General features: G+C 46.0%; 1 protein-coding gene across 1 annotated transcript; it reads right to left on the minus strand.

The window, feature by feature from the left end:
- Window positions 1–1,725: 1,725 nt before the first annotated feature.
- On the minus strand, window positions 1,726–21,325 carry ATP12A (ATPase H+/K+ transporting non-gastric alpha2 subunit). Its single transcript, XM_008924978.2, has 23 exons — window positions 21,175–21,325; window positions 19,375–19,521; window positions 17,931–17,990; window positions 16,875–17,078; window positions 16,177–16,290; window positions 15,908–16,042; window positions 15,169–15,286; window positions 14,590–14,858; window positions 13,680–13,878; window positions 13,070–13,179; window positions 12,163–12,297; window positions 11,717–11,909; window positions 11,351–11,526; window positions 10,198–10,334; window positions 9,363–9,513; window positions 7,183–7,351; window positions 6,422–6,576; window positions 5,698–5,821; window positions 5,280–5,425; window positions 4,492–4,625; window positions 3,413–3,514; window positions 2,428–2,519; window positions 1,726–2,243 (listed from the first exon to the last, which is right to left on the minus strand). Exons 1-23 carry the CDS (start codon window positions 21,181–21,183, stop codon window positions 2,215–2,217), a joined length of 3,108 nt encoding a protein of 1,035 aa, XP_008923226.2. The 5' UTR covers window positions 21,184–21,325; the 3' UTR covers window positions 1,726–2,214.
- Window positions 21,326–23,057: the final 1,732 nt, after the last annotated feature.

Below are 23,057 nucleotides of genomic sequence, written 5' to 3' on the forward strand. Positions count from 1 at the left end.
TATTTTTTCTTTTATTGGTTTGGTTTGGGGTTTTTTCTATTGCTGATCTTCTACTTTGCTTTCCCCCCCCGCTAAAATGATGATACAGGTGGGAAACGTGGTCCTGCCATTCCTCCCCACTCACTCACAGAGGGGACGTGGAGACAGACATTTGGTGGTTTCCAGACACTGCTATGACAGAAGAGCAGAATTCTTTTGCTCCTCTCTCAGGAGCATATGTTGGTGTCAAAATGGATGGATCACATCCATCTTTTAAGTTTTCCTCTCAGAACTTCTCTTTTTTTTTCTCCTCTGCTGCTGAGTTTTTCTCCAGTCTGTGTTGCTTTGTTTCTTCCTGTTTCTTTATTTGACTCTTCTTCCATCCCAGAGCAAAGTTCCCTCTGACAGTGGGGAGGCTGCAGGTGTCAGACAGAGATGTTTTGTGATATGGCAGAAGAATGTTCCTAGAAACAAGAAGCAGCCAGCTCAGGTTCCAGTGTTCCAGCTGCCACTTGGCCTTGGAACCCTGGGAAACTCCTCTCCTGTGGCTCTTGGTTTTGTCTTTTAGCCTTGCCTATTCCTGTGTATTCTATACAACCTACCCAGTCATTTTTTCTATAGGTTGTTTCAAGAAAATATATTTTGGTTTTGGAGTAAGACAACCACAGCTATTATATTCTTTCCTGGTTCTGTGCAGTAACTCACATCGAGTCCCTCTCCTCTTTCTTTCCTCTTGTCTCTGTTTGAACAGATATTTTGGCCAGTGTGGAGATGCTGGAAAGCAGCTCATGTTGCTCACCCGTGGAATTTCTCCTCACATCTTTCCCATCTTTTAAACAGGAAACAAAACAAAGCAGTGCTGGCTCCTGGCAAGTGCCAAGGTGTTGGAGTGAGTCAGCTTGGCACCTCTCCTGCTGTTGTTGGTGTGCTCCAGGATTGCATTAACCAGTGATAAGCAGCACATTTATCTGGAATTTGGACTCACCCATTGTTTACAGGCTCATTGTTTTCTGTCCCTCTTCCTTCTTCCTTGGCAATTCCTCTTCTTCACGTCCCTCTGTTGATACCCAGTGTAATTGATACCCTGTGCAGTGCCCAGCCAGCTATTAAGGTGAGGAGTTTTAAGGAAGGAAGGTCACAAAATGCAAAGCAGCTCCTAACAGAAGGGTGTGGACTTTTGGACAGGCAGCTTTAGGTTGGAAAACACTCCTCTCCTTCCCCTCCTGCAGCTCTTCCCTTGGTCTCTCCCTCCCTGGCAGTCCCTCTGGCTGTTTGATGCAACTCCTCTTTCTGCCTTTGTTCCTTCCCTAAAGCTTGTCTAGGCTTGTATTGAAACGTGAAATTTAATACATATCATTTATCATTTGCTTTAAAATTGGTAGAGCCCTGCTCTGAACAAGATGTGGGACCTCCTGGTTCCTGCTGAAATGACCCTATTCAAGAGCTGGTTTCTAAGAGAGCTTTAACTGTTCCTAACTAACCCATCCCAAGGGTTATTTTGCCTTGGAGATTGTCACCTTTGGAAAGGAAGTATTGAATCTTGGCTCTCAAAGTGTTCAAATCTTCTGCTTTGTGCCTTGACTTTCGAAACCAATTTGTCAAAAGAAGTATTTCAAGTATTTTGGGCTGTAAAGGGGGGCACCTCTTTCCCCTGTGACCTGGCAGAGAGGTCAGGTCCTTCCCTGTTCCACTCAGTTTTTCCCAGTCTTTGTAAGAAAATAAGGTGGAGAACAGTTTTCTGGAAAAAGTTTTATTATCAAATTGTTCCTATACAGCACTTTTACCCTTGGTAAGGGAATACAGATCTGTGTATGCACTGGCTTGGAATTCACTTCCACCAGAACAAAATCAGCAAACAACACCTTCAGTGCAAATTAATGCCTTAGATTGCATGGAATTTCTGTCTTTTGGTTTGTTTTTTTTTTGTCCTTTATGTGTGTTTTCCTCTCAGAGTGCTCTCCAACTTCGTCTTTGAACGAGGGGAGATTGCAGTCGTTACAAAAATAGGTAGTATTTCAATTTCTAGACAAGTCTTGGCTTTACAGTACAGTGGGAGCTAATTCATCAACCTCTAAAGTCCTTATTTCTTCATTAAACTCATGAAATTATTTCACCCCACCGTGGGGCAAATCCATGCTTAATATTGCACAGACAGGACTTGAAAGCAGCAGAGGCTGAGTCAGGTGGGGAAGAATCTCTCCAGGAGGAGGAAGAAAACCTTTGGTAAGGGCTGTTTCAATAATACATGTTCTTGTCCCACCAACCTGCAGGAGGAGAAAAAAAAAATCAGTTATTTTTTCCCTCAGAAAGGCAAAGTGATGACTGGCAACAAATGGTTCATTTTTAAGCAGCCACCTGTGAGCAGTGGCTGGGGGGGGGGGTGTGAGTGAAAGGGTAGGAAAAGACACGTTAAATCAAAATATTAAACTGGAAGAATCCTGTACTTACTTCCTGGGTACCTCCTGATGAGCAGCTTACGGATTTCATCATAGACCCAGATCAAGATGGCAAAGGGCACAGCCACAAACCAGTACTGGAACCTGGCAGGGTGGGAAGAGGGTCTCAGTCAGAGGCATTACCAACCACCCAGCTGCCATTCCGGGGCCTCTGTGCTGTTTGGTGTCACTAAAAGAGAATCTGGACTTTTGGGCCTCTTTCCTTTGTCTTAACTAAGCACTCAAATGTGCCTATAAAGCCTCGGAATGAATCTATTCCAGATCCTATTCAAAAGGAAAAATTGCCTGGTGGTGGCATTACAGCCTCTGAAAATGGCAGAGAAATGGAGCATATCTGAGAGTGTTCTCTTTAGAATAAAAGTTAAATGCTGGCTATTCTGACAGGGATCTGTTTAGAATAAAAGTTAAATGCTGGCTATTCTGACAGTGATCTATTTAGAATAAAAGTTAAGTGCTGGCTATTCTGACAGGGATCTATTTAGAATAAAAGTTAAATGCTGGCTATTCTGACAGGGATCTGTTTAGAATAAAAGTTAAATGCTGGCTATTCTGACAGTGATCTATTTAGAATAAAAGTTAAGTGCTGGCTATTCTGACAGGGATCTATTTAGAATAAAAGTTAAGTGCTGGCTATTCTGACAGGGATCTCTTTAGAATAAAAGTTAAGTGCTGGCTATTCTGACAGGGATCTATTTAGAATAAAAGTTAAATGCTGGCTATTCTCACCAAAACATTGGAGATGCTGGAAAAAAAAGCATTAAAATGTTTGCTTTACACAGGCAAGTTTCTGGATGCTCAGTAGTAAATCTGTGGAATAGTGTGGAAATCATGATAATAATGTCCTTTTTGGTTAAGAAATAGCCCGTTCTGCTCTTCATAATGAATATTCTTCAGTATTTACCCCTGCATGGGCACCCTGCTCCCGTGGAGTGTTTGTCTGTGGAGGGCAAGGGAAGTTCAGCAGCACCAAAACTCACCTGAGAGGTGTGAAATTCAGGGCTGTAACATGTCCAAGGCCGTAGGTGAGGATCAAAGCAATTCCTATCTGGGAAAATATGCCCACCCAGATGACTTTGTTCCTGCAGGGAAGAGCAAAGAGGAGTTACAGCTCCTTATCCGTGGGGGCACAGCTGGAATGAGCTGCCCCAGGCGGGCACTGGGGGCACAGGGTGGGCTCTGCTCTCCCTGGCAGCATTCCCAGCTGGCAGCAAGCTTTGGGATGCACACACTGGGCACTGGGAGTGTGCCCAGCCTGACTCAGGTGCTAATGGAAGCAGGAAGTGCACACAGGTGTGGGCTCTGGCCCTGCAGATAAAGGATGGAGAACAAATCACCCTACTATCGGGAATGCCCGGGGTGAATGCCTGCTTTGCTCTGTGCCCTCTGTCCCAGTAGATATTTTGAATTCCCTGGCTCCCGTGGGATTGAAGGGTGCAGAGGGTGGCCAGCTGGTATTTCCCCTCCTGGAGTTATCTCAGAGAGCTCCAAATGTGCTATCTGTTGATAACTACATAAAGAAGTTGAGAAAATAATCTGGAAAGGAAACTCGCCCCTTTTTTTGTTTATAGTGAGCATTTTAATGAATGGAGAGTTGGTTTAAAGCTGATGCATTTTCAGGATAATGAATACAATGCCTTGCTTTAAAAGAAAACCCCTCTCCTGAAGCAGAAAAGGGGGGAAGGGGAGGTGGAGTAAAATGTTTGTCTGAGATTTGTGGTTGCTTGAGGCCAGACTTGGTCTTTGTGCAAAGGCTGAACGTGAGTGGGTCAAATCACTGAGCTGACCTGCTTCTGAAATGAGCTGGAGGATAACTTGAAACATGGGTTTAGATTAGATATTAGGAAAGAATTCCTTACTGAGAGGGTGGGGAGGCCCTGGCACAGGTTGCCCGGGAAAGCTGTGGCTGCCCCACCCCTGGAAGTGTCCAAGGCCAGGCTGGATGTTGGAGCAGCCTGGTCTGGTGGAAGGTGGAAAAGAGGTGGAACTGGATGACCTTTAAGGTCCCTTCCAACCCAACCCATCCTGGGATCCCACGTGTCAGATCTGCAGAACTCACCTGAAAAGGCCCTGCCGGAAAATGGAATTTCTCCGTGTTTTCCTGATGATCAGGTCAGCAACTTGCTGAATGGTGATGCTCACAAAGAAGGCTGTGTAGCCCGTCCACTGCAGATAGGTCCTCTGGTATTTAGTCTGCAAAGAGAAGGAAAAATCAGGGAGTGTTCTATCAGACACTCACATCTCGTGCAGGAGGCTGCAAAACTCGAGAGGAGGGTTTATTTCCCAAGGTGTAAGTGCAGAGTTATTCCAGATTTAGATCCACAGGGATCAGATTTGGGCCAGTTTTAGTCCAGCAGGTGCTGTGCCTGAGTCACGAGGCTGCAGCACGAGCTGGGGGTGAGGAGGTGTTTGTGTTCATTTATTAGTGCCTTCTGCCTTGTGATTTCTGCAGGATGAGTGAGGGGGAGTGAGGAGGGAAAGGGGGAGGCAGAGACTGCAAAGTACTGTTTGCAGGGTGCTGTTCAGGAGCAGGGCTGAGAGATGATGCTTGTGATTGATTGGGTGGGCTTAAACACACAGTCCAGGGAAGAAGGTGCATCTCCAGAGGCTCTGAATGAGAAAGTGGGCAAACTGCAGAAGAATGAATGAAAGAATGGAGGCTGAATGAAAGCTGGGTGCCAGGAAGCTCTGCAGAGTGTATCCTGAAGGAACACTGCATGGCAACTAATTATAATTGCATTTAATCTCATTTTCCTTTCTTTATTTCAGAGGAGAGTATAGAATTTTTGAGGAGAGTACAGAATTTTTAAGGAGAGGCAGTGCAAGGAATTTTCAGTGCTTCCTTACCCACTGCTGTCCGTAGGAATCCTCAAAGTCATTGATGGCATTGCTTTCCCAGTTGACCCTCACGCCCAGCAGGGTGGAAGGGAGGAAACCTTGCTCAGCATAGACTGTGAAATAGGTCACAAAGGCTCCCACTGACTGCATGATACCTGCAAAATCAAAGGGCTGCAATGAGGAAGAATCAGATTAAGGGGCACTGGGGAACATGCCATGAGCCTACAGGTGGTTTTAGAGCTCTTGGTGCTCCGAGTTTCTTGCTCCCTGTAGATAAAAACCCTGCTGTGGTGTTGAATAATAGAAGGGAGCTGGTAAATTTGCAGAGGAGGGGGTCGAGTTTCAGCTCTCTGTTTTTTAAAAAATGGACCAGCTTGACTCTGTGTTGCTTTGCTGATGCCAGGCAGTGTCTGGGAGGCCAACCTACCTATCTGCAGGTAGGAGTACACAGCCAGCTGCTCGTTCACCAGCCGGTCTTTCCTCTTGTTCCGAGGTCTCCTGTTCATGATGTCGCTCTCAGCTTTCTCGTAGGCCAGTGCCACCGAGGGGATCTGCAGCAGAAACAACCCATCAGAGCCCTGGGGGCAGCACTGGCCCGTTTCTTGGGTGTTTGTCAGCAAAGTTTCAGCTCTCAGGTGGTTCTGTTCACATGTGCTGCCTTGTCAGGATCCAAAGGGGACAGAAGGATCCCTGGGGTGTTCCCTAGACATGTTTCAAGGGTTTGAGGGGAGTCTGAGACTGTTTCCTAGGTCTGGTGATCCCATGACAACAGAAAGAGCTGGAGGATATGAAAAAAACATTAAAAGGCCTTTCAGATGCCTTGGCTCTGGTGAAATATCTGATGTTCATCCCCTGCAGTAACTGCAGTGATTTCTGGGATCTCTTGATTGAAACACTGGTATTTGCTCACTTCTGATTGTTCTTGTCAGCACAGGTTTTGCTTCCTCTCCCCCTCTGCAGGTAGCTGTTGTTTTCTACTGTTGTTTCTCTACCCCTGGCTGCTTTTACCTTCCTCTTTCACTGCCTTGTTACTGGGCTGCAGGGCAAGGCAGGGAAACCTTCCTTTGTTCTGCATTCCCTTTGCACCCAGCCCCTTTAGCTTGATATTCCAGCAGAAAATTACTTCAAACATGACTTCAAACATGACTTACAATGTCTGTGCCCAGGTCAATGAACAGGATGGTGATGGTGCCAATGGGCATCGGGATGCTGGCAATGATGTAGATGAGAAAGGGGCAGAGCTCAGCAATGTTCTTGGTCAGGGTGTAGGCAATGGTTTTCTTCAGGTTGTCAAAGATCAGGCGGCCTGGGGGAGGAGGAAACTCTTGTGTAAAAGTGAATTCTTAAGTGTTTTCCAGGAAAAAAGTTCCATTTTTAGCTAAACGAAGTGAAAACATTTACTGCTTATGTTGACTTTCCTCATATGTTCCCTCATGCATTTTACAGGTTATTTTTGTTGTGGTTTTTTTTTTTAACTGCTAACCTACCTTCCTGAAGATTCAAGTGTAATAAAAACCCTCTTTCAATGAGAAAGTTTGAGGGGAAAGTCCCATTCCACACCATGCTGTGGTTTTAATGGAAACCCCAGAATCTTTATGGTGAGAGTGGAGCAAATAACAGACTGAAAATGTAGAGAAAACAATTTGAATTCTAGTGGGAATTCAAGCTGGGAAGTGCCTTTGGAGCTTGATCAAACAGCAGTAGCAAATCAATGCTGTGTGAGAGAGAGGATGACTTTCATGTGTATGAGTGGAATTAATTCCCAATTTCCCCAAATATCAAAATCACATCTCCAAATCCAGAAAGGAAAAAAAAGAGGAGGGGAGTGCAGGGGGGAAGGATCAGAAGGGCTGGCCAGTGCTGTGTGACAGCAGCTCTCAGCTCAGAAAGTGGGCAGCAACATTATTTTTACCTTCCTCCACTCCTGTGACGATAGAAGCAAAGTTATCATCCAGCAGAACCATATCAGCTGCATTTTTAGCTGCATCAGAGCCAGCAATGCCCATGGCAATTCCAATATCTGCTTTTTTAAGGGCGGGGGAGTCGTTGACTCCATCTCCAGTCACGGCAACAACTGCTCCCTGGAACACACAAAAGGATCCAGATGTGGTTGGGGAGGAGAGGGGGGTTGTTTGCCCCTAAGGACAGGCTGCTCTCAGCACACTCTTTACACCTCTAGAAAAAAGATGCTGATGGGAAGTTCTGAATCCTCTTTGTACCCCCAGAAAACAGCCAGGGATCAGAGGCATGGTGGGTAGGGTTTGGACAGCAACCTTGGACTTAGGTGTGATAATGTCTGTCTGAGTTGGTCATTTAGGTTCCTCCTCTAGTAGAAATATGGAAGATTCAGGGATGTGATTTCCTGCATCCTACAGAGTAGACACCTCATTTAGATGCACTTCAAATGCAATTAATCTGATAGCTTCTTTCTGTGGAGTATAAGCTGAAAGATTTAGATATCCACCTTTATATATATATATATGGTCTATCCCTGTCTGAGCAGACCCAGGTTCACCTCTGTCATCTGTGGGAGGTTTGGTTGACACAACATGCTCTGTCCTGGTTTTTGGGGTTATTTTGTGAGGTGCCTACAGAATCAGCCAGGTTTCATCCTAATTGTAAATTATGTAACCCATTCCCATCCTATCCCAACACCTTCTGGCCATCACCAGCCTAGGCTAGAATTGCTCCAGTAATCCAAAAGATGGAAAACTCTGCTTATCCAGCTCAACTTCTTTGTTATCTTCCCATGGAACTATCCTGCAGCTAAAGGTCCTGGTCTAGCTGATGCAGGAGTTTGTGGTTTGATGCAATACAGGGTGTTCCAAGTGGGAAAAAGCCTGACAAAGTGATTAATAGAAATGCTGAGTGTCCTGTCCCTGGGGGGATTTAGCTCAGTGTCACTACCTATAAATAATGCCATGTACAGAAGGGCTTATAAGCTCTAAGCACTAAACATAGCGTGGAGACTGAGTTTTGAGGGGGGAGGGTGTTCATTTCCATCCTCTAAAGAGCCAAATCTCCCAGGAGTGTGGGTGTCTGAGCAGTGCAGAGCACATTTACCCACCACGTGCCAAACAGAGACCATTCAAAAAATAAGATCTTCCCATTTCATCTCTTTTTTATCTTTTTTTTCCCCCCCACTCTCCTGAAAGCAGCCCAGGCTTAAACCCAACGAGCTGATAATGCTGATTGGAAAGCTTAGTGCTGGCATAACTACAGAACTAAAACAATGTCTTGTGCCATGTCTTCTCTACAAAGCCCAGGCACAGCACTGTGAATCAGCTTTGATTCACAGCATCTACCTGGAAGATGTCATTTCTGAAGGGGGGATCTTTTGGTGGCAATTTGCATCTTTTACAGAGCTCTGTAGGTGTCATTTCTCTGCCTCCTGTGCTGGCTGCACTCCACACTCCTTTACATAATATTGTGGATGGGACAAACTGTCTTTAAATCCTGCTTTCTGTGGGTTGATTTACAGCCTTTGAAAGCACCAGACATAAGGCTTGGTCGTGAATAAATCACTCCGTGACAATTTGTGGGGTTCATACCTTTAGAATCATAAATCCTTTAGAGCTTTAAGTTCCACGAGTCCAACCTGTTAACCCAGCACTGCCAAGCCCACCCCTAACCCACCTCACTCCTGAACATTCCTGTGGGCAGCAGCACACGGGTCTAAATGGCCACGAGAGATAAGATGAGAGGATGGGGCAGGGTGTTGCTTTGATCTGGGCTGGAAGGATTCCCGAGGGAAGGCAGCTTCCCAAGCAGTGCAGTCTCTGCCCAGGAGGCTTTATGTGCAGCACAGCTGCTTCTTAGAGTTAGGATCCAAAATCCAGACCCTGGCTACAGCTCCAAGCCAGCGAAGCCCAGGGAAAGCTCATTTTGTCAGCGGGAGTTCAGAGTGTGTAGCAGGGATCTGAGTGGCTTGGATTCTGTCCAGGCAGTGTTGGTGGCAATCTGTTAGATAATGTTCCTGCTCAGTGCAAAGAGTATAAACAGAGCTCAGGGAGCACTGGGAATTGCCTTCCACCCTCTGATACCCGGGGAAAGCTCCTGAAGGGCATGGAACCTTCCTCTCCTCTTACTCACCTGCCTCTGGCAGCCCTCGACTATAATCAGCTTCTGCTGGGGCGATGTCCGAGCAAAGACTATCTCGGAGTGGTTACACAGGATCTCATCCAGCTGCTCCGAGTTCATGTCCTTCAGCTCCATCCCATTAACCACGGCTGCTGTAGCTTCCCTGCGAGAGCCGGGGGAGAGCTGGGTGAATTTTCCAATTAAAAGGCTCAGATAAAAATAGTGCACACTCGTGGAAAGCACGTAAATGCAGCTGGATAGTGGGGAAGCGGCAAATGGAGGTAATTTCGGAAGCAGTTTGTTGTTAATCAGCAGGTGTTGAATGAAAGGCGCCCGCAGAAATGCGGAGTGAATTACAGTTACCTGGATACAGAGGGGAGTCATTGAAGCTTCCTCCCGAGCAGCAGAAAATGCATTTTAAAGAGGCCTCTCAGTGGGAGGGAGGGACAGCAGAAGGGGAAGACATCCCTTCTGTAAAGAGCTTTTATCCTTCCCTTGTCATGCTATTTTTTTTTTCACATTTGGTGGGTGAAAGAGGAATTTGGACTGATGGTCTTTAGGTAGCGTGATTCTCGATTCTCGTGCCTGTGTGTGTTTTGTCAAAAGGGCTGTGACAGTGAATCAAACGTGATCTGTAGAGGATAATTTGCTGGGTTTTCTTTGAGAAAAAAGATGAGAGCCAGCGAGTTGTTTGGGTAGGGATGGCACATGGGATGGACACAACTGGGAACGTGCCATGGAACAGAAGAGCAGAAGGCAGGTGGGTGTAGAACTGGGCTGTAAAAGCTCCGTGGAGGGAGCAGGAAAACGAGCCCACAGGTATTCCCTGTGCTCTGTTTGCCCTTACCTCCTGTTGACTTGCTCCACGGGAATGTTGAGGCGCTTGGCAATGTCCTCCACGGTCTCACTGGTGGCTGAAATGATGCCCACGCTCTTGGCAATGGCCTTGGCCGTGATGGGATGGTCGCCAGTGACCATGATAACCTGGGCAAGGGACAGGCACTGGGGTGAGTGACAAACGGGCATGCCCTGGCTGGAGTGAGATAAGGTGGAATATCTATTGTTGCAAGCCCGGGAAGCAGTTTAGGGTGGGAAAGCTGTGCTGTGTGAATAACAAAGGGAGGCTATGAGCAGTAATTACTGAGCTCCACGTGGACAGCAGGACTCTGACTCTCCTCATTGAGGCTGTTTTATCAGGGCTGTAAAGGAAGAACTTGTCACAGGCAGCAAGGTGAGAATAATGCAGAATTAAGAAGCCTTTATATAAGGATCTATATTGGGTATGTTCAATGGTGAGAGCTCCTTAGAATATTGCATCTTAAAATGGATCCTTGTGACTGAGGTGTCCTGACAGATAAGACACAGCCTTTTCTTTTTTTTCTTGAAGAAAAGCTGCCAGATCTGTCTTCAGGCTATAGAAAATTTCATCAGGCTTGGGATTCATCTCATCTGAGATCTGCAATTCCAGAGATGATTTTCCTTTACTTAGACAGATCTCACCTCTGCTTAGAGCTGAAAGTTTACCTGTGGATCCCCTAGGAGTGAAATGAGGGGAATCATTGTTTCACATTCAACTTGAACAGTTTTGAGATTTGTGATTCCTGTGGGTTAAAGTTCTTGGCAAGTGTAGCCCTGGTGTCCTGACGCCTTCTCAAGAGTTGCTTCTGTCACTTTACTCTGTTTACAAGTAATTGTAGCTGGCATGGCTTCTGTATTCTAGCAATAGGTCTGACGAGGCCCTATCTGAGCTTTGGCAAATTTGGATTCCCAGTTTTGGGGTTCTGTGCTGTTCCTGTAGCCAAATTCCCACTTAAACTAAACTGTTTTGCCTCTGGTGGTTTCTTTAAGTTACAGTTCTAGGGTGTTATTGACGAATGTTTAGATTTTTGGGGGCTGCTGCTTGAAAGATACTTCATGACAACGTGGTGGAAGTTCTTAAAAGCTCTATTGTCCTGAGTATTTCTGTAGGATCACCGTGGTTTTCCCTGTAAAACCCCTACCTTGATCCCGGCACTGCGGCATTTGGAGACGGCGTCTGGCACCGTGGAACGGGGTGGGTCAATCATGGATAGGAGCCCAACAAAGCACAGGTTGGAGGTTGGGAAGTTCATGGAATCGGTGTCGAACTGGTAGGTGTCTGGAAACTCGTTTTCAGGCAGGTACAAGTGGCAGAAACCTGAAAAGAAACTGGGGTTGGTGCGATGCACAGCGGGAGAAGGAGGAGAGTTTTGCTGTGTGCCACCGGGGTTTGCTCCTGCCCGTAGAACTCCAGTGCACTCAACCACTTTTCCAGACATGCTGGATGTGCCAAGACTTTAAATCCCATTTTCCTGCAGGTCTCAGGCAGCCCCTCCAGCTGGACTCACCCAGCACTCTCTCTCCCATGCCCCCCAGCTCCATGTAGGCTGTCTGGAAAGCTTCTGCCTTCTCGCTGTCCAGTGGTTCCTCCTTGCCGTTGATCATGATGGTGCTGCACCTCTCCAAAATCCTCTCTGGGGCCCCTTTCATCACCAGCAGGAAACGTTTGTCACTGGGGTCATCGGTCTCATGGATGGAGAGCTGTGTGCCACAAATGGGAAATGGGTTGGAAGAACAGAAATGGTCCTTTTTTGCTCCTAGTTTTCCATGGAAGTAATGTTCTCTTCTACAAGAATATCATACATTCCATCAAATGTATTATGCTAGCTATTATAACTTGCTATTTACTGCATTAAGACTTCCAGGTCACAAATAGTTGTATTAGACCCAGTGATAGAAATTATTTAAGCTGGGATAAATCTGGCATAAAATGAATTCCAAAAATGAAACACACCTGGAATTTGTTGGTAGAGTTGAAAGGAATTTCAGCCACTTTCTTGTTCCGTGCTCTGATATCCATGACATCACCCAAAATTACTTCAGAAAACTTAAGCAGAGCTGTTTCAGAGGCATCTCCCACCACAACTCTCTGTATGCACAAAAGAAGGAACAGTTTATAGCTTTTGTAGTACTTTTGCACTCCTGTGATTCAATAATATGTTTTCTGCTTTAGCAGCAATGAATCTACAATGAATCTTCAAGCCGTCCTGGAAAATTGTAACAGTAAAAATTTGGAATGTCTGGCCTTGGAGTTAGAGCTGAGCTGCAGCCAAGAGAAAATCAATGTTTGATTCTGGAAGGCAGATTTGTGAGCACCCTCAGGTTCGTGTGGTGGCTTTGTGACACAGTTCTAGGTGACCTAACTGAGGCATAAATCCAAATTACCTTGAGGAAGGCATTGGTGAGTAAACAGCAGAAATCAGGCATATGTTCTGGTCGTGTGGTCACTGGAATTTACTGCCTTCAAGCAGTCAAGTGTAAAGACACTCATTAAGGCATGTTTACCTTTGCTATATTAAGTTAATAGCACAGTAATTATTAGTGTAGAGATTCTTGCTGCTTGTATTGCCTTTTCCCTCACAGGCACAGCTGTGTTTGGACAATACTCCCAGACATGGATTCTTGGGGATATCCTGTGCAGGGCCAGGAGCTGGAATTGTGAATCCCTTCCAGTTCAGGATCCTCTGTGATTCTCTAATTCCCTACTCTTGGCTGCGTGGGGTTTTTCCCTTGTGTTAAGTGTTTTGCGAGTGTACAGCAGTAATACCACTGTCAGTGGGAACTCAGAGATTCCTAAAGCTGAGCAGAACAGATTGTCCCCTCAGAGGAAGGGAAATAAGCTGGTGTGAAGTGGGCAATACCTTCATTATGGGGAGGTTCTCCTGGCCTGGCCGGAATTCCGCCCGGTTGCAGAGAGTCACGATTTTGGATAACGCTGTCCACGACGGAGAGGTTTGATCAAAGGGCTGGGCTGAGAGAAGCAAAACACACATGGCATCCTTTAGCCCCCTGTGGGATCATTGCATCCTATGGCACGTTATGGGATAGAGGCAGAAGCTTAAGTGTGAAACAGCAGAATTGGTGTATTTGCGGAAAAAAAGTTGCTCTTTCAACAGGTTCTTTTAGAGAAAAATATTTTGGCCCAAACTTTTCCATCTATCAGTTAACAGTGCTGGTGAAAGTGTTTAGGTGATGTTTCTCTGTTCATTTCCCTCCTAAATGTACTGTTGGCAAAAGGCTCTGGAGTAGAACCTCCTCCAGACTTACTGTGAATGGAGTTCAAATATTAATTCTTATTTTCACTTCTCTACGCGTCTAAGAAGGGACTTTGCACATCTGTGTAGAAGGACATGTCTGGTTTAACTACAAAAAACATTCCCATTGGCACCAGTTTGGCAGCCAGTAGGTGTGAACATCCCAGCTCTGATCCAAGGAGTTGCCCCTTCCCACATCCCCCATTGCCACATTTACTTGTTTGGTCTTCACTGGTGTCTGCTGAGTAGATCTGATTGTCAAACCAGAGGTGAGCCACAGTCATCCTGTTCTGGGTGAGGGTCCCTGTCTTGTCAGAGCAGATGATGGAGGTAGAGCCCAGAGTTTCCACAGCTTCCAAGTTCTTCACCAAACAGTTCTTCTTGGCCATGCGCTTGGCTGTCAGGGACAGACTCACCTGGCAGGAGCAGAGAAGTCCAGCTGTTAGTGAGGGGTGATTAGAGGGGTGTAGTGAGGTTACATACTCCTGGGATTTGTCGTGGGTTTCGTTTTTGGAAGAGAACATTTGAATTTTTTTGCTTTTGATTGACTACAGTGCAGGTTTTTTTCTCTCTTTTTTAAAACCCTGAGGTTTGGCTGTAATCAGCACAAGTGCATTCAATGCTGAGAGGAACCTGCTTGCCTGCTGATAGAAATAAGAATGTCTTAGCAGTTAAGAGGCTGTTTTAGCTGGAAGAACCTACAATGGGGGGAGCTCCTGGTCACCAATTTAATGAATCCTGAAATGATTCTGTTCATTGTTGCACTACTGCTGGTGCTTTAGAGCCACCAGTGCTCAGCAGTGCTGCCCCTCAGCCAGGCATTTCAGTGATGCCACAGATGTGTTAGTAAGTGGAGTTTTCATGCATCCTTTAGGGTCTCTTTCCAAATGGGAACAGGCTGTGGGGAAATGAGTCCTGTCACTCTGCTGGTCAGTGATTGAGGCAGAACGGTCCTTGAAGAACCTCATTTCAGACTGGATTGTTGGTTTTAGGATTAATGACTCGGTTATGCTGGAATTCCCAAATGAAGTGTTTATCCTTTCAGTTTCATGGGGGAAAAAAACAAAACACCTTCTTTCAAAGACAACTCAGACAAGAACTGGAGTGGCCCCTGAGCCCGGACTCACCGTCACCGTGGCCAGCAGTCCCTCGGGCACATTGGCCACGATGATGCCGATGAGGAAGATGATGGAGTCCAGAATCTGGTACCTCATGGAGACAGATATGATGAAGAAGAGCACCCCCACGGAGACGGCCACTCCTGCCACCAGGAACACGAAGTGCTCGATCTCGATGGCGATGGGGGTTTTCTCGTTGCCCACGCCCGAGGCGAGCGAGGCGATGCGGCCGATGATGGTGCGGTCCCCGGTGTTGATGACAATGCCAGTGGCAGTGCCTGCAGAGACAGGGAGAACTGGTCAGCTCCAGGACAGACAGGTTCTTAGAGGCACCTGCAGCTTGACATTCCAAAGGATTATTGGTGGAAAACCCACAGGGAAGCCACAATTAATTGATTGTTGCACGCGTGACCAGGGTACTGTTCAGACAAAGCCCCGCTGGTTGATGCTGTGACCATCCTAGTGCTTTAGGTTTTATTTTGTTCTTCTTGGGACAGTAGTTTCTTGTGAGCAATTAAACCCCCCTGGAGTTCCTTGCAGCAGAATTGCTTCAATGATTTAGCAGGACCCCCTTGTCTCTGTACCCACCTTCCACACAGGTGGTGGAGTAGAAGGCGATGTTCTTGGTCTCCAAGGGGTTCTCGTGGGTGAAGTCACAGGAGCGGGACTGTGGCTCTGATTCTCCTGTGAGTGAAGAATTGTCCACCTTTAATGAAATGGAGACATGCCCATGTTAAGGTTAGTAACACACAGTGATGTCTGGCCCAGAAGGCAAGGTGGTAGCATGTTTAATAATCAGTGACAGGGCCACAAAAACCTCTCAGTGCCTTTTCTCTGAGTTCTGCTGTCACTGACAGAGACTATTTCTGTGGGAATTCGGTTTAGTCAATGCTGTGTGTCTGTCAGAGGGATTTTCAGTAGAAGCCTGAAAGAAAACGTGGTTTGAAAACCTTCTTTCCAGGTCTGTGGGGGCTCTTAACGATGTATTGGTGTATCTGCCTCTGTCCTGGCCAAGAGCATTGCTAGAATGTGGTATGGACCTAATGGCTTCTTTTGATGTTCAGGGAGTGGAGATGTTAGTCCTAGATGAGCATCACAGCATAGCTTTGCTCTCTGATTTAACCAGATTATATCTATTAGAGCTCTAACAGTTCCTGTTGGGTGTGCAGAAATTCTTTCTGTGTAATAAAAACCTCTAAACTCTGTCTTCCCTCTTTCCCTGTGCCCTTCCAAGTCCTGTTTGGTCGTACAGAAATTCTTTCTGTGTAATCCAAGCCTCTAAACCCTGTTTCCCCCCTTTCCCTGTGCCCTTCCCAGCCCAGCTGACCTTGCAGCCCTGAGCGGAGATGAGGCGAATGTCCGCTGGGATCCTGTCCCCGCCCTTGATCTCCACGAGGTCTCCAACCACCAGCTGGTCCGCTGGCAGCTCCTTCTTCTCTGCATCTCTGATGACAAGAGCTTGCTGAAAGACATAAGTGTGACAAAAATATCACCCTCTGCACCTCCTGCCAAGGGGTGCAGTCGGGTCGGGCTCGTTGTGCTCCTGCCGCTGCGAGGGGCGTTGTTGGGGTGAACTCTCATCTCAGTGGCTCTCACCTGGGGGATCATCTTGCTGAAGCTGGCCATGATGTTGGTGCTTTTGGCTTCTTGATAGTAAGCAAAGATTCCAGTGAGGATGACAACCACGGCCAGGACCACTCCAAGGTAGAGCTAATCAATAAAAGGTATAATCCAGTTAATTTGAGACAAGCGTTCAGCAGTTCCTCTGCTGGAATAAATCACAGTTCTGTGTTGCTTCAGCAGACTTTAAAAATGTGGTATTGGTCAGTTTAAAAGACAGTTTAAGAAAAGAGCTTTCAAGTGTTGCCCTGCAAGTGATCTAGTAAAGCTTTTTGAGTATAAAAAGGGCTTTTAATAGCAAGGCTCCCATGTCTCTAAAAGCTTTCTCTAAACTGTACCTGACACAAGCCCAAACAAATTATACTTCTAGCAGAGTGTAACTCATAAGGGAATTAATCAAAGACTCTGGAGTTCTTTGTGGACTTCATTATTGCTCTTGTGAGTACTCAAGTATTGCAATTATGCCCAGTGGTTATAAAACCTTTGCATAGTTACTCTCTAGACAGAAGTGGTATGACAGGTATTTGAGGTTTTATCAGAAGTGTTCAGTCGTAGAGGGAGAGTCCTTCAAGAGTAAGAGGCCTCCTTGTAGTTACTGAGTAACTGTGTAGTATTTAAATTACTTAGATTGTCACAGGGTCAAATACTCACTTTGTGGTTATTCATCTACTTACATTGTCAAAGGGTGATTCAGCTTTCTGGACAAGCTGGATGGCAAAAGAAATCCAGGAGAAGACAGCTCCTATCCACAGGAGGATGGAAAACCCTCCCACCATCTGCTTGAGGAACTTCACGATCTCAGGAGTGGCTTTGGGAGGAGTGAGGGCGTTGGGACCATCCCGAGCCAGAACCTCTGCTGCTCTGGCACTAGAGAGACCCTGCAGAAGGAAATGACATGTTTAACATGAAGCCACAGAGTAAAACACATCTTATTTTGTCTCAGAACAAAAGGCACAGGCTGTTGTTTCTGTGAGTGTTATTTGTGTCACAAATCAGCTGCCGTGACCCGCAACCTTGATTCCCAAACTTCCTGATTTCAGAGTGGCTGCTATGAGTTATCTGCTATAAAAACCCCCAGATATTTCTTTACTGGAGCACTGGGGCCATGTCCAATGGGAGTTTTAAATCTGGTGGTTATAAATCAAATACACCTGGACTAAGTGTTTGGAAAGCCAGGGAAAAACGCACATCACTTATTTTGCTGCTGTTTCTGTATTTCCACAAGGTGTTTGTAGCTCAGGGATTTCTTGAAATTCTTGTCTGTGCTTTGCCCACATTGCAGTGCTTTCATACTCAAATGTCAGGTGTCAAAGGGACTCAGGTGCACAATTTCTCAAATGTAATATTTCCTCCAAAACCAAGTCATCCCATGCAGAGTTTTGCTATAAGTTGTTACAGGCACTGCCAGTGAGAAATGAATTGCAGTGAAATCAAAATATCAGATAAAAAAGCTTTAGAAAAGCTGAGATCCTGGTGCAAACCCTGAGGCCCCGTTTTGTGCAGGGATTTTGGTTCCAAAACAGTAGATCAGCCTTTTTCAAACTTGAGGGAAACTCCACTTTAAATCCAGGTCAGAGCTGCGCATGGACTTGCTGGTTTAGGCTTTACTGGGAGCATGGATGTAGGCACCCCCACACATCTATTAATGTTTTCCTGCTGCTTCTGGAAGCTTTGGGGAGCCCAGAGGCAGCTGACTCAGGCAGTTCCTTAATGATGCCCCCTGGACTTACTTTGTCGATGCTTGTGCCATACTTCTTCTCCAGGTCCGAGACGCTGAGTTTGTGATCATCCTGAATTCCAAAAGGGAGAGAAAATGGGAGTGAGCAGAATGCCAGCTGAAATTTGAATTTTGACAACTGGAGAACGCTCAGGGATCTGGGACCACGGACCCAGTTGCTTGTATGACACCCCACTTTCATCAATAGACAATCTGCACATTGGTAAGCAAAGCATCTTCCACTGGAAGATGATGTTTTCTTTTGATTTGCAGAGTACTTTTGTAAATAGCTCCCTCCTCCAGCAAATCTGTCACAAGAACAGGATGGTGTGTTCGTGGTAATCCTGCCTGCCACAAGTGTCTGTGCTTCTTTTGGATAAATAACTCCTCTTTGTGTGTGCCACAAGGCTCGGCACCACAGGCAGTGGCAGAAAACGTGTGACAGCAATCTCTGCCCTGGATTGCCAAGGCAGGGGATGTGAAATTATCCACCAGCAAGTCTCACAGAGAGAGGCAACAGGTTTTAACCACAGTTAAAAAGGGTGTGGGAGAGGGAAATCTCAAAGCTCTTCTCCTTTGCCTGCAGTGACACCTCTGTGGTATCGTTGGCCTAATTATATCCTGTGCTGAGCTGAGATTTAGAAGCCAAGAATTTGAGAGATCTCACAGTTGTTTTCACGGGGTGATTCATGGGCACTTGGATGAGTCAATTCACTTGTCTGTGCTTTGGTTTCTCTTTAGAAACAGGAGGGTGATGTTACATCCCCTGGTGGCAAAGATAAAACGGCCTGGGAACTGTTTAGCTGGTACTGGGCACATCGTGGACACATGATGGGTAAATTTGTCACAGAATCACAGAACCAGTGGCCCATTTTGGGGTCCTTTCCCTCTGAAATACCATCCAGGCTGTAAAAAGCCTCTCCTCCAAGCTGCTCTCAAAGCAGCTCCAAAAAGAGGTCAGTATAATTACCCTCATGTTTCAGATTGGGAAACTGGAATGTGTGGAGAGGAAGCAACATTTCCAAGAGCAGCCAGCAGGTCTGGAGCAAGCCAGAAGGAAAACACAGCTTTCTTGAGCTTAGTGCACTGTCCTTGGAGCACAGTGCAGTTAGTTTGGGGAAAAAAACCCAGGCTTAAAGCTGAGACATGCTTTTGGATGTACTGGAAATCTCTGTGCCTTTCCCTGTGTTTCCTGGCTGCCTGTGCAAGAGGCAGTTGTCAGGAAATACTGATGACAGTTATTCCATCTGGGGAATAACTCCTTTTTTGGGGAGATAATGTTCTGTACCATCGGTGGCTTAATTAAACCAGAACCAATCTTTCATTTTAGGTATTAATCTCGCCCAACACTTTCCTGGCACACTCCAGGGGTGTGAGGAAGCAAATCCTTCCCTGTGTCAGGATTTTCGTTCCCTGGATTTCATTGGCAGTTGTAATGGGAGCTCAGCAACACTCACCAGGTCCAGCTCTTTCTTAAGTTCCTCTGTCTTCTTTTGTTTCTTGTTGCCTTTTAAGTCTTTGTGCTTCTCATCTTCATCTTCAATCTCTGTTTTTTGTAGATCTTTTGTCCCGTAGATCTCAACTGAGTAAACATCAGACCTTTTCTGTGGAAGACCACAAAAACCAAGTCAAACTCTGACAAATCCACTTTTTGTAGAAAACCTACAAATTACTGCTGTCCCTTTCTCCTGGCAGCCTAAAGTGTTAGTTCCTGTCCTATCCTGAGATCCACCCAGTGTGTGTTACAGTGATCCTGGGCAGGACTTCACCAAATGTAAATTACAGAGATTCCTTTAGGGATGTGCAACACTTTTAGCAGTTTATGGCCCAACACCAAGTGTGGAAACACTGCCCAGGCTCCCACCACTGCCAGTGAAAACCATCCAGTCCTTTATCAGCTCCAAGAAGAGATCAGTGGAAAAGCAAAAGATTTGCAACAGGAAAGTGGAGGGAAAATTTATTCATTGAGAACTTGCTTGTTCCCGGGGCTTTTTAGACACATAACTTGGAGAGTTAATTTTTTAATTAAAGTTAACATTTACATATTTATATTTACACTCAATCACGAGTGAGAGATGAGGCAAACACCACCTGAGAGCCAGGGAGAAGCCAGTCTGCTGCTTCTCACACAGAGCTCAGAACTAACAGGGAGTTAGCAGAATATTCCCTTATTTTTGCCAGGAAGCTGCTGACCTGGGATGCTGCTGAACCTCAGATAATGTTTTGCTCTCAGGGATAACTTGGGGGCTGTGCTGTTTCCTAATTTAATTAATAATTTAAGTTAACACTGTGGTCTGAAGGGCAAACTTCCTGTGCCACCGATTTACCAGCTCCTGTAATCATAACGTTCCAGTTCCTAATTATCTTGTAAACTACATGCCAGGCCTTGGAAGGACTATTGGGTGACCCCATTCCGGAGGCTTCCTTATGGATTAAGCACCAGAGGGTCAGGAGAGTCAAAGCAGAGAGCTCAAGTAATGGAAATAGCAAGGAAAAAAAAATAATAATTGGGGCATCTTATTACTTAATACTGTTCTGAACTCAAAACTGGCATCTTACCCTGAGCTGCCCTTTAACTGTTGGAATATTCAAGTCTTGGTATTGTATCTCGAGGAAGGGAAAAGCAAAGAGCTGGGGAGTAGTTTGGGGATTTAAAAGGCTGAAATCCCTTTCTTAGAGCACTTGAGTTTGGTGATGAATATCCCAGAGAAGGGACATGTCTGTTAGAAGAGGTTCCATTTCTTTCTAGCATGCTGAAGATTCACAGTCTGCTTTATCTATTGGGAGTTTTTTCTTCACCTTCCTCCTTCTCCTCCTCCTCCTCCTCTCTTTAACTATCCCACCCAAAAATCTGTTCAGCTTTTCAAATCCCTCTAAAGGAGAGAGACCAGGAGAGAAGGAAAACAGCTCTCTACTGTGAGAACTTAGCAGTTGGAAGAGCATAATACAGAAAATTAATGAAGTTAGTAGAATCTATTGATCACTTCTATGCATGATCTATGTTTAACCTGCACATTTTCATAAAATCTCAGATTTTGGCACTTGCAAGTGCTCATGAACCTGTGGATTATCAAACCAACCAGTCCTGGAATTCTCCCCTCTCCAAACTGATCACTCCAAACAGTGTCTGGTATTAATTCAGTTTTTCACTTAGCTTGTATTTATAGCATACACTGGCATATTAAAACTTAAATTCATGCTTTTTCTTAAGAAGAAACACGAATGCAGGAGGGGCAATCCCTTGCAGCTGTACTCACCTTTACCATCTTGGTGAGTTTATTCCTTTCCTGATGGAGTGAAAAAGTCTCTGGATGAAAAGCCAAAGCCCAGCTGGAGGTGAGGTGGCTCGGAGCAGCTGGAGTGCAGGAGGTGGTAGGTCCCTCTCAGATGGCCAGCAGGTGTTAGCTGGAATCCTGCTCCCTCCTTGGCATCCTTCAGGCAGGACGAGCTCCTTGTCCAAAGCCTGTGGAGAAAGAGCACTGTTTGCCAGTGCTTTATAAATCAGCATCTTGTGCTGCCACTCCACCCCTCCCCTTCCAGGTCCAGCCCATCTTCTGTTTCACCTGGAGTAGGTGGAAAAATACCACAGTAATGGGCATGTGGGTTTCAGGTCAGATAGGTTCTAATTATTCCCTCGTAGTGTTTGCTCACAAGTAGGGAACAGGTGTATTATTCATCTTGCTGGAAGCGAAGAGTTTCCTTCCGAGACTTTCCAGCTCCAGGCTGCCCTCAGGATTCCGGCTGTCCCGGTGGAGGGGCAAAGGGAGGCTCTGCACATTTTGTCTTGCCTGTTCAGGTGACCCCTAAGGTCCCTCAGAGTCAAATCCCTGCCCCATTTAGGTACTAACAGGGATTTATGGAGTGGTGCTCTCTCAAGCTTCTTGGCTTGGACTTCACTCTCAATTCTAGCCCTGCATTTGTTGTGTTTTTAACCTTCATGCTCAGCTGGAAAAAGCGCTTCCTGGTGCATTTTCAGCAGGAGCACTCACCTGAACAGTTTGTTTACTTTGTTTATCTTGCACCAATTACCAGCTTCCAGACAGGAGTGAGAATGAGATTTATGACACTTCGGATTCCTGGCTTGGCTCATCACTTCCAAGTAAAGTTAAAACAACTTCTTCGCCTCTGAAATTTAACTGAGGAAAAACTAAGTGAGATGTGGCCAGAGGTTTTCCACAGTTCGGCATCATTTGGGGGGGAACTGTCTGTCTGACAGAACCAGTCCTGCTGACCAGCACAGCATCTCAGCAGTTGGTCTCTGACGTTATAGGATCCGTAAACTCCAAATTGGATCATTTGAGGTGCCACCAGCAAATGACTCAAGCTGTGGTGAGAGACGTGACGCGGTAGCGGAGATAAGTGAGGTTGAATTTATCAAGCCGTAGATAAAAGCTGCTTCAACAGCAGCATGAATAATTTATGTTCAAATCACCGACAGGCTTCCAGGGAACTGGAGTTTCCTACCTCCTTGAGCCGTTTCCACCTCTCAGTTTATGTGTGTTGGTCCTTTTCCATGGCACTCTGGGATCCTGGGACGTTTCGCAAGGCGAGGAAGTGCCGCTGGAAAGGTTTCGTGTTGGGTTTCTGCTGCTCGGTGTGTTGAGAACTGGGTTGTGTCCTGGGGCTGGAATATAAACCTTTTCATAGGTGTGTAAGTGCTGCAGGTTTCACAATGTGTGCAGGAGCAGGGATAGAATGACTGCCTCCAGTGAATCTGTGCTTGTTCTGGAAAACACACCGGAGCAGGACAGTGGAGAGGTACAGTGAGGATATTTGGCTTTGCTGAGGCTGGAAATAGGGGGGATGTGAGAAAGGAAATGGACTTGGAAGTAGGGAAATGCCTTCCAGGAATGGGGTTGCACCACATCAGATCTGTGGCTAAAACCAGTGGGCTGCAAAACACGAATACAGGGCCAGCAAACTTCACCCTGTCCATGCACAGGTTTTAACTGGGAACTGAGATTTCTAGTCCAGTGGTGGGTGGGAAACAAGAATGTGTATCCTACTATTCATGGAATCCATAAAGACAGCCACCCTGCACTTTTTAGTAATGGTTTGTGATTCAGGAAGTTATCTGGGTCATTTGGGCAGCTTTTGTGTTCGTCTTCTATAAATCCTGCCGACTTTTGCCCGGGGGACC

This window comes from Manacus vitellinus, unplaced genomic scaffold (genome assembly GCF_001715985.3).
Source record: "Manacus vitellinus isolate BGI_N305 unplaced genomic scaffold, ASM171598v3 scaffold_41_pilon, whole genome shotgun sequence".
Lineage (NCBI taxonomy): Eukaryota > Metazoa > Chordata > Aves > Passeriformes > Pipridae > Manacus > Manacus vitellinus.

Coding starts and splice junctions, on each gene's coding strand:
- ATP12A (XM_008924978.2), bottom strand. Junction 11,527..11,716: donor CATGGGAGAGAGAGTGCTGG/GTGAGTCCAGCT, acceptor GTTTCTTTTCAG/GTTTCTGCCACTTGTACCTG. Junction 6,577..7,182: donor CGTCACAGGAGTGGAGGAAG/GTAAAAATAATG, acceptor CTCCTCCCCCAG/GCCGCCTGATCTTTGACAAC.